The sequence below is a fragment of the Mytilus edulis genome, chromosome 3 (genome assembly GCF_963676685.1).
Source record: "Mytilus edulis chromosome 3, xbMytEdul2.2, whole genome shotgun sequence".
Classification (NCBI taxonomy): Eukaryota; Metazoa; Mollusca; class Bivalvia; order Mytilida; family Mytilidae; genus Mytilus; species Mytilus edulis.
In genome coordinates this window covers 56,379,622-56,391,757 of record NC_092346.1, presented here as the reverse complement: position 1 = coordinate 56,391,757, position 12,136 = coordinate 56,379,622, and the positions used below count along the sequence as shown (strand labels likewise).

General features: G+C 30.6%; 1 protein-coding gene across 1 annotated transcript; it reads right to left on the bottom strand.

Moving 5' to 3' along the window:
* Positions 1-1,967: 1,967 nt before the first annotated feature.
* LOC139516911 (cell division cycle-associated protein 4-like) lies at positions 1,968-8,827 on the bottom strand. Its single transcript, XM_071307344.1, has 2 exons — positions 8,627-8,827; positions 1,968-7,659 (listed from the first exon to the last, which is right to left on the bottom strand). The coding sequence occupies exon 2, from the start codon at positions 7,624-7,626 to the stop codon at positions 6,895-6,897; it is 732 nt and encodes a 243-aa protein (XP_071163445.1). The 5' UTR covers positions 7,627-7,659; positions 8,627-8,827; the 3' UTR covers positions 1,968-6,894.
* Positions 8,828-12,136: the final 3,309 nt, after the last annotated feature.

The following is a 12,136-nucleotide window of genomic DNA, read 5'->3' as shown; positions in this document are numbered from 1 at the left end:
GCGAAAACCAAGAATAATGCTTATTTGGGCCCTTTTTTGGCCCTTTTAAATTCCTAAACTGTTGGAACCAAAACTCCCAAAATCAATCCTAACCTTCCTTTTGTGGTCATAAACCTTGTGTCAAAATTTCATAGATTTCTATTCACTTAAACTAAAGTTATAGTGTGAAAACCAAGAAAATGCTTATTTGGGCCCTTTTTGGCCCCTAATTCCTAAAATGTTGGGACCAAAACTCCCAAAATCAATCCCAACCTTCCTTTTGTGGTCATAAACCTTGTGTTAAAATTTCATTGATTTCTATTCACTTTTACTAAAGTTAGAGTGCGAAAACTAAAAGTATTCGGACGACAACGCAGACGCCAACGTGATAGCAATATACGACCAAAAAATTAAAATTTTTGCGGTCGTATAAAAATGATTTTCAAAATTTACCCCGGACAGTGTCTTTTGAGCATTCAAAAAGTCTTATGATCAAGGTTTGACAGAGATATTGATGTCATTTATAAAGTTTTACTTGGACACATACAAAGACAGACTGTAGGAAGTCCTATGTCTGCCAAGTCTTGTCTCTGAAAAATAGTGACCATGTTGCTTTAACATGATATAGTTTGAGCCATTTAATCTTAATTGGAGTGTTGACTTGCAAATGATAAGACAAGTGCATACCAAATATTAACATTAACTTGGTTAATATTCATATCATAAACTTTGCAACATTCTGTCAATACCATAATAGACAGGTGGAGCAACATAAACTCAATGGAAATGAGATGTGACAATGCCAATTCATCTGCATAACAAGAGTATAATTGAGTGGTTCTCTTTAAACTGACCTAATCATTAACTAATTTTGTTTCATCGACAATGGAAATAGCATGTCTTAAGTTTTGCTTTTTTGAGTTTGAGACTGCTTATAAATGATAACGCTTTGATATTTGATAACCATAGAATTGTTGTTTCAATAAAATAATGAAAATTCTACACCCATGCTAAATATTTGTTCAAATTATATCAGTATAAAGCAATCTGGCACTCTCATGAGAAGAAACATGTAATGTACTGTGTGCGATTGCACCCAGAATGTTGTTTTCAATGTAATTAACGGTTCAAACCAATGTAACATGATTAATTTATGTTTTAACTGGTTTTTAACTAGCTCACTATTTAACAAATTTTGTCATTATTAAGATCATTCAAGTTGTGCCTTTACACACCACTGTCCCATGTGAGTGAACAATAGAGATTTGCAAATATGGAATTTGCTTATTGTTGAAGGGTTTTCAGTGACCTATAGCAGTTAATTTCTGTGTCATTTGGTCTCTTGTGTCGAGTTGTCTTATTGGCAATATCATATATTTATATATTAATCTAGTTGCATTTTGAATGCATCTGTCCCTAGTCAGGAGCATGTAATTAAGTTGTGGTCCTTGGTCGTTTATTTTGTTGAAACTTTTTTTTTAGTTTGAAAAGTTTAACATTTTGTCATGTGAGTTTTTCAATTATATTGTATGAGTATTATTCATTTTTGAATGCCATACAGTGACATTTTAATGCTATGTCTATATGTTTTATTCTCTGGTGGTTGACTCGTTGGTTATCATTCTTATTTTATATAAACTTTGACTTGTCTCAGCAACCACAGAGTAACAGGATCCACAGGTCGGGTAAAATTCAGTATTCTTTGATTTTATCAGTTTGAATGGGTTTCCCTTTTTTTAAAATAGCCTTGGAATTTGTTTTTTTCAATACTTTTTTTTCTGTCAATATATCAGAAATTAAGCCTTGGAATTTGTTTTTTTCAATACTTTTTTTTCTGTCAAAATATCAGAAATTATCTCATAAGTGACAAATAATATGTTATTTGAAATAATATAAATGCCACTTGAGATTTTTTTGGTAAATAAATAAAACGAGCTTTAAATGCCTTAATCTGAAACTTATATTGACTGGCTTATTGATAAAACATGTCAAGGTATAAAATATTTATTAACATATATAATCTATCAATTTGTTTGCAAAAATATTTCTCTATAATACAGTAATGACATGAATGTGGTATGAAATGTAAAGAGACATGATCGACTTACTTACAAAACAAGCCATCATAATTCAGTTATTATCATCTGTATATACCCCATGAAATTTATTTTCCCAATAATTTTTTTTTAAAAAGTTGATCCTTTCTCAGTAAAATTCAATACAAAAACAATTTACAACCAATTAAAATTTACTTATAACTTGCAGTTAAAATGTAATTATTAGTAGTACATATACATGTTTTATGTAATTCTAAGATTGAAATCAAATTCAGTATCATACATATATGAATTTTAAAACCAAGCTTATGAATCAGAAAGAAGAGCTATTGAATAAAATAATTACAATTGGTTCTATTGTATGAATGTTTGTTTAACCATAAATCAACTTAAAGAGTAGTTGAAAAATGTGTTCAACACATTGATTAAATTATATATCTAAACAGAGCAATGAGGTGGTTTAATACAACCATGCTAATGCATTAAATTAAAGCTGACTATTGTTACACAACTTGATGAATCATTTGGTACTGTGACACTGATAAAAAAAATTTGTGGTATTAATAATCTTACCAAATGTACCCCTCACACTATCACATTTCCATGTTTAGTTAACTGTAAAATTGAGTTCAACCATAAATTTGCATATATTCTAAAAGTTCACATCATAATGAACATATGTGTGCCAAGTTTCAATTGGATGACATCATCATGTGACCTCAACATTGTATTAAAACTACCTTGAAATGAATCGCTATTAACCTGATACAGTCGACAAAATAAGCAATGCACATCCTGAAACAGAATGCCCCTTACTATCCTAGGTGGGACATTGTAACAATACCACTATCACAATGATTTGTCAAGGTATGCATCTGTCTTTACTAATTATTTCTTATAAAAAAATAATGGCTTAAAAATACTCTTTTCAGTTTGGCAAGAAGTGTACCAGTGATACCAATAACATTGCAAATTAAGACCGCCAAAATAAAGAGAACGTTCTAATATTCCATCTGTTGTGTTATGTCAATAAACAGATCATCTCTTTCAGTTAATATCAAATTTAGAAAGGTGGAGTCAGTCCTTTTTTATAGTTCAAGAAGAATTTCATACAAATAGCTTTTCAATTTCACCAGTTTGTCTTCAATAATATAGTACAAGCCGTTTTTGCATATTTATAAGATAAATAAACAATTTCAACTTTGTACTATGCAGTTTAATGAATTGAATATTTTAGACTCAAACTCATTCTGTTCAATTGGAGGTACTAAATTGAGTTAGTTCTCTTTGGTAAAAAGGCAACTTTTGGAGATTTGGAGAAGAAATATCCCCCCGAAAAAAGAGACATAGCTACCTACTTCTGCAAACTAAAACTGACTAGTATCAACAAAATGTACAAGGCAGAAAATGTATTTACAAAATCAGATCATTTAAGTATGCTATAAATATAATAATATAGAGTAATAGAATTCATAATATAGTATTTACAAATAACAAAACATGTTTTAAATTATTCCTTTATATATATACAAAAGTATTGCTGTAGATGTATATCACATCAGTATTCTATCACACAAAACTCCCTTCAACAAGCTGCCAACAACTGCCATCAATTACTTCAAAAAGAACATTGCTACAAAGGTTTTACTTTTTGGTTTAAAAAAGAAAACTACACAGCAAAGAAGCTGCTTTATCATATCAGTGAAAATGCCATTTTTTTCACATTATTTTGTAAATATGGTGTTTTTTAATAATTACATTTTTCCCACTTGAATGAAACAAAAAAATATGAATTGCTTAGTGCTAGACTTACAAATTGAATCGACAATGAATGAATGTGCTAAATTATTTCTTTTTTCAGATATTAAACAGGAGATCATGGCATAGTTGTAAAGGGAGCTAATTCTGTTTTTAAGGAATGATTAAATGTCAGTCAAAACAGAACAATTATTCTGACTATTTAAAAAATATATATATATATACCTATGCCTTGTTCAACTCAATTAGCTATGTATGAAACAAGACACAGCGATATATTTTCAACATTTTTTTTTCTTCTATGAAAAATTAGAAAATAGTCTTTTTTTCAGTTTCAACATTATTTGACTGAGTAATGCATTATCTGGTCATATTTTTTCCCTGTTCATGTAAAACGCTTTATTATCCAAAACCTTCTAAAAATGACAACTCACTTAACAAAATATAAGTATCAGCATGATGGATATACATTTGTACCCAAAATTGGCTTGTCAAAATTTAAGAAAAAGTCTATGGACTTCCTGGCATTGGAGTGATCTACATCTAGTTTTTTTAGGATTACTATTGGGTAAGAGACAATAAACCCTGGCTGCAGATCAATACCCTCTGGTTACATCTTAAACACTACATCTATAACTATACTTTGAGATCATAAACATCTTTGTCTGTATTTTTTCAACAAGAAACACTATTATATTTTTTCTATGAAATACATAGATCTTTGATTCTTAACAAATGCCTTCTGTACAAAAATAAATAAAAGTACTTATCATACAAATGTCAATGAACAATAAATAATTGCATATATCAAAAGAATAAAATATTCTTGATTTGGCTCAAACATGATAAAATACATGAAAACATGGCTTCAATAAATAAATAATGATCCATTTATAAACATATCCAATGAATACTAATGAAATGTACAACTTCACAACAAAATGTTCGTGTAAAATTACAAGTTTGTTTAAAAAAAAACACAAGATAAAACACCCTGATTTAAAAATTCAAATTAAAACTTAAGTAAAATACAGTAATTATTGACCATACTGAGAAGTATATTATTGTAAGTAAACATATGGATGGATTACCTGATCAGTAGAGTGATCATACATTTGGTGTTACTAAAAATATTAGATTCAAGCAGCCTCACAAAGACTGTCAATCAAATATTTCACAGATAACATTTCTTCAGGTACAAATGAATTTATTTGTTTTTTACTGAGTATACAAATTTTTGGTTGTCAGTTTTCTAACAAGTAGAGTTCAAAAGATGAAAAAAATCTTCAATAATATTAAAATGCAGAAAATTTCCTTTGAATGATAATTAAATTTCACCCAGTGCCGAACAAAATATTTAAAATTCTTGAACTACATGTAAAAGTGAATAAAACGAATTTTGAGAATCTATGTCATCATTTTTTTTATTTATCTTCAGCCTGAAGCTATCTTTAATAGTCACGGGTTGTGCTCTTGACTTAATTTTGTTCAAAACTTTTATTTTACAAGTGTAGATCTGCATAAGTACTGTTTATCTTTTAGTCGTTTTATGATTACCAACAACAAACTGCATTATAAATAATATTTAAAATCCACAGTACGAAGAAAATTGCAACCTATTTCTATACTAACAATTTTCAAAACCTAAATGTATATGCAATTACCCCTTTAAAGATAACACAAGAAAAATCATATTATTGCCTACAAGTTTTCATTTCACACTGTTAAAAGTTTATCACATTGTAGTTCCATTTAAGTACAAATGTTATACATGAATTGTTGCAATTCCTATAGGATCAGTCTATTACAGAAATCACCCATCTGTTTCCTTTGTGCTATTCTATTTTTGCATAAAATAAAATAGTGAAATTATAAGAGCTTAATATACATACAACGGTAAAACAAATTTTATGCCCATTCAAAGTAGTAGTCTGAGGGCTGTCATCAAAACAAGCTGTTAACAAGACCAAAGCAAATGTATTTATAAATATAAGCAATGTATAGGCAAGCATAAGATTGGACTACTAGAGTTTATAAGCTGAATGCACTTTTCTTTTTGAGTAAAATATGTGACCATTTCAGCAGTTTTGAAAATATTGCACATTATAAACAAGAATAAATCAATTAATATTTGATTTATCTTTATTCCAGATTTACAAAAATATCTTTTATGTTTCAGAATAACAAGTAGAATAAGACTATGCATACCATTAATTTTGCATCACCCTTGTACTTTGAAAATGTTTTCCTTTATCTTTATACTGTCTTCTTTGAAGGTTCTACACAAAAACTTAAAAATGTCATATTAATTCATTTGTTCATTAAGCATATATTAATGTTTACAAGTTAAATTCAAATTATCATTATTAAATCTCAAACTCTTTTCGTCATTCCAGCACTTTCAAAATAGATATTGCATATACCTAACCTCCATTTCAAAGACACAACATGTAAAAACATGCAACTGTAATGTACAATAAAACATCACATAAACAAGTACCATCTACATTTAACTTCCTGAAGTATGCAATAGCTTAGTTCAAACAAAACTTCATGTGCTATGTAAATATGCACAATTTAGCTTATAAATTATATAACAAGTTTTGTGATTATTTTGTCTAGATTAAAACTTCAATCTCAATTTTAAATGTAGTTGGATTGTTAATGTAACAGCAAGAAATGAGCACTGAGTAAGGCTTTGATAAGCACTACTTCTTCCATTTATAATCACATGTACATAATTATGAAAAGTAGATTATTTTACACTTCTCAGCAAGAACAATTTAATGCATCATACTTGCACATGTATAAAACTAACAGTAGTACATAAAAAATACAAACTGGTTTGGAATGTTTTATAAACTGGTTTGAATTTTAGGCACAATTAAGATGTGTCTTTATATGGCAGTACTCTGATGCCTTCTAATAATGTTTCAAAAACAACAAAATATAAAATCTCAACAGTCTATACATAACATGTCATAATGATTTTAAATTAATATGAGAATTGCACAATATGGCATGGATGTGATTCACAACCACTACCGGCACCACTGTGAACAATGACACACTACAGATATGGTCTACAAATGTTTTTGTGTCATGTCCCTACAAGAATTTGCATTATATTTTCAATTTCTTCTGGAAGAACTTCACTCTTACATGTAGAATTGTTTACAGAGGCATTGAACAAAGATGCATAACTTTCTGAGATGACATTTGAGTGTACCGGGAACGAGTGAATAACTTCTTCAGCACTAAGAGGTGTCAATTTCATGCTTGACGCAAGAGTTGAGAATATGTCAAAATCTGTCTGTGAGAAATCTAAATCTGCTAACATGTCTTCAACTCTTGTTGGTGATGCTGAATGAAACTGATGAGATTGGAAAAAGTCACTTTTATCACACCTTGTTCTATCTTCATGTGGTTTCAATGCATTTGGTCCTGTACAAGAAACATTGGACAATTCTACAAAAGTTTCTATTGGTGGTAGTGGACTAGTGGTTGCTTTCGATGTATTTAGCACATTTGTGTCATTTTGCAATATATGATCATGGGTTGCATGTAAATCTGGTAAAATGTCCATTGAAATGTCAGAATTATCATCTAGTGAAAAAGAAGCACTGTCTGGTAAACTAGACTGCACTCCATCTTTTTGAAGTTCAACTTCAATGTGTTTCAGTGTGTTGAGAATGAGAACAGATCTAAGAAGTGAAGGTTCAACTCTTTTCACAGGACTTGATTGCAGTTTAAACATTGAAATATCTAGTATTGACTGTCGCTGAAAAATTCCAGTTTCTGCAGGTTCATCAAATTTTCTTTTCAGTCCCATGTTGAATATGTTGATTATATATTTTTTTAAAGTCTGAAATAACAATAATTACATTTATTAAAACACTTTATATTAGAACTGATATTTTGTTCATGAAACATTGTAAACAGACAATAGAAAATATGATGTGGTCATCTTTTCCTGCTCAATAGTAATATTTCTACTAAGCTGTTTATCTTGTTATTTCAACAATAACCATGCACTTGCACCCTTCAACCCTAGATCCTTTTTTTAATTGAACTGTTAAATATGGGAACTATTGACAACCATGAAAGTAAAATAATTCATGTTTACGTTTAACAAAGTGTTTTTCTCAATTTCTACGGTAAATCTTTCATTTTTAAAACAGAAAATAAAAAATATTCCATTACAGTAAGAAATGATGCTAAAATAATTAGTTTTTGACTGAAAATATAAATTCTTTGAGAATACCTCCGACTTTGAACTTAACTGTAATGGAATAATAAAAAAAAATAGTTTGGAGCTCTGCTCTGCTTTCTGAGTAAATGGGATTTTCCAAACAGACAACCAAGTTAAATTTCCAGAAATTTTATTCTATTTATAGAACCACTTCCTGTTGCCAAGTACACAAATATACATACAATGCTGAGTAATGGGATTCAAAATGAAAGTGAATAGTCAATTACGAAATTTATTATCATTTTCCTTTTTCTCCTGGTGTTATAAGTCACAAATAAGGCAAAACTAACTAAAAACAACCAAATAATTTATTAGGACCATAAAATCTCCATCTTGGAAAAGCTGAGCCTCGATTTCATCTCAACACTGATGATTTATACGATACTCTTGTTTAACGTTTTAAAATGAAAACACAGAAAGATTGTTTACTATCAGTTTTAGTTTTTACGTTCCTTTTGTCTATTTTCATAGTGCTACAACGTATAAATCGTTAAATAACTTTGTTTGCTTTCTTCGAAGAGATCAATGACCCCTGAGAAAGTACGAGGCATCAAAACGCTAAATAATGTTAGTTACTCACCAAAGGATAAATCTACGTCTTGATGAAGAGGATATATGAATGTTTTTCTTCTTCTGAATATATCTTTAACCTAACTTTGTAGAACATAATTGAGATCCCTCGCAAATGCCAAGGACCTTCTTTCCTTCTATCTCCGTTCTTCCTTCCCCGCTGTACCTACGTTACCTGTATGCTGATATTTCATTGGTCAAAATTTCAACTAATCATATATGCGCATCTAATTAAAAGTCAAATGTCATACGAATAAGCGCACTGTTGCTCAAAATATATCTTTAAGACGCTTGAAATATAGGGTTGGTGCTAGATCAGATCACTTAAAGGGGTAGATTTTCGGGTTACATCGGACATTTTCATTAACAAAAACTTACCGGTGACGGACATGAATAGAAAGTAATAGCTTTTCCAAAAAGCCTTCCGTATTTTAGCTGATTATATTGAGATCGGTGGTTTGTGGAAATAGGTTTTTTATTTGGAATCTTGCACTGCAAGCAATATGAATATATAGTGTTTTTCTCCTGGTTTTGATTTTAGTTGTATTATTGATCGATCGAAGTTATGATGGAAGGAGGCTTCATAGTCACATATATATGTACATGCATGACTATATATGTACATGACTATATATATGTTCCAGACCATATGAGTATTTGGACCGTACGCGTACGGTCCGGACCGTATACGTATACTCGTACGGTCCGACCATACGCGTACGGTCGGACCGTATGAGTATACGCGTACGGTCCAGCTGATCATACGTTTTGGGATCATATGGGTTAAATTTAAACAAACATTTATCAAAATCTTTATTTTTAGTTATACAAATTGTTATTATTACAAAATAGATGGCCGATGATGAAATGAATAAGCGAACAATTTAAATTAAATATTTGCTTAATTGTATATCCGTGAATTTTATTTTGTTACCCTGGCCGAAGGTGACACTTGCTTCTAATAAGAACGTCGTATTTTTTACATTTACATGTTTTGTTAATGCATGTTCCTTTGCGTATGCATTTCTTTTGTAAAGTTCATAAATATTCTAAAACAATTGTCCTCCCACGTTATGTTTCCTTCCGATAACTTCAATTTCAATGAGCATACTGAGCTGCAATTAATGAATTACCGGCCTGCAAAATACAGGAGATTAACAGATTAAATAAGCGTGATCTTTTTAAATAGTTAAAATATTAAGTTTTTATGTCAAATGCTGTTGAACTTTTTATATTAATTGGAGATATAAGTCATGTTGATCTGTTATATACATTTGTATCAAATAAGCTTGACCAACTTCTTAATATCAGTCAGACCGTACGCGTACGGTCCGACCGTATGCGTATTTTGAAAAAGTACGCATACGGTCCAGACCGTACGCGTACGGTCCAAATACTCATACGGTCTGGAACATATATATAATTATATGATAGCCGAGTATCGATACAAAAACTTTTTTTCTTGTTTTTTTAAATATGATTGTGTACTGGTTAATAAATCAAATCAACTCCAATCATTTTATTGGTGTAAAATACAAAGATTGGATTGTTACCAAGATAAACATAATATATATACATGTAGATCTATATATAAGTACGTCTGAGCCAGTGACAACTCTACAACAGATGTATCCATCGGATCACCAGCAGTGATGGTTATACATGGCTGTGTACATTATGTCTATAATACTCGTCTAAACATCAACCCAACAATGTAAGATCTGTAAATTTGCTTTCGCAAATGTTTTGTTCTTCCCTCGCCGGGATTCGAACCCATGCTACTGAAACATCATGACACCAAATCGCCTGCACTGTAGCCATCCCGCTAGGCAACATGACCACCTGGGCTTCAAAATGAAGCTTTCGGTGGCCGGGTGTTACCTTTCCACGTCAGTTTTAATCTAGCGTCATACTACAGTACATGATATATAAGGCATGTAGATGTTATTTTTACAGATCAGCTAAATAATCTATAATAAAGGATCCTACAAATTTATGTAAGATACAGTCACAGAAAATAATTATATTTATAAGTACGTCTGAGCCAGTGACAACTCTACAACAGATGTATCCATATATATATTTATATATTGTTTTATATGGTTTATATGACAATGCACAAAGTTTAAAAATGCAAACTGTGTCTTGACAGTTATGTTATAGTTTTTGAGGTTATAATCAACTTGATAAAACAAAGATATTACTCAATTTTGAGGATTACTGCTTGACAAAGTGAACTACTACAGTAGACCGTTTAAATGAGAATATCACATCCTGTATGTATAGAAGAGATGAATATTTTATCTGGGTTTTTTTTCTCTTGGAAGAAGCAATGCGTTTCGGAGGCATACCCAAAGCCAGGGGAAAAGGGGATCGAAAACAAATAAGTATTGTTAAAGTCAACGTTCTGCTTGAATTCTCGTTGTTAAAGTTAAGTTTGCGAGACCAAATACCCCCCCCCCCCCCCTTTTGGAATTTCCAAGCTTATTAAAATTTTTAAATTATAAACTTCGTTTTAAAATTTAATATTTTAGATATTTAGGCAAACTTTAAAAATACTTAACAACGAACAGAACATTTTCGATCATTTCGCTGTTTAATTTTTGATTTTTGTTTAAAATATATGAAAGGGGAAGTACTAAATAGTGGATAAATGTTAAAAGTGAGAAACTGAATAAGACTGGAAGGAGACGGATGAAATTTATCAAAGCATGTTCAAAACGGACGCAATATTTTTCCAAAAAACTAGATTTATAAATTACAAAAAGAGGCTTACTTAGATCCACTATTGACTCATTTCTTAGCGGGTTTGTAATAACATAACCAACACGACGGGTGCCACAAGTGAAGCAGAATCTTCCTACCCTTTCTGAAAACCCGAAATCACCTGGTCCCAGTTTTGGAAGGGGTTCGTGTTGCTCAGTCTTTCGTTTTCTATGATGTGCTTTGTGTATACAGTAACTGTTGTTTATCTACTATTCTTTTTCTATTTAAGCCATGGCGTTGTCTGTTTATTTTCGACTTATTTAATTGAGCCCCTCTTTTGTTTGATCTACATGAAAAAGAGAAATATGTTTTCTTGAAGTTTAAATATAAATACTAAGTGAACAAAATGCAGAAATTACTTGTCTACTTTATGATAGCTGCAATTCTTAAATAGCGAATAAAAACAATCTAATCAAAATAAAATCTCTGATTATGTTATACTACATAATTTATGTATAACGTAATCAGAGATCTATATTCCAATTAGATTGCGAATAAACGGAAACGGGATATTTGGTTTTTGAAGTAATGGATAGTTCCGTATTTGTTATTTGCACTTTTTTAAAGTTATTGTGCGACAATCAAATTTGAGCAAAAAATGATACAAAAACGCATCCACGTACATTCAGAAAAAGGCGTGTACAGAGAGTGTCGCTCTCTGCAAGTAACGAACGATTACAACCTTTCAAGTGGTTCATCGATTGTAAATGTTGTCCCTATCAAATATACCTTCATTTTCTATTGGCGAACCAAA

What these genes read in the sequence shown, in the direction of transcription:
- LOC139516911 (XM_071307344.1), bottom strand. Translation starts at nt 7,626, where the DNA reads ATGGGACTGAAAAGAAAATTTGATGAACCTGCAGAAACTGGAATTTTT.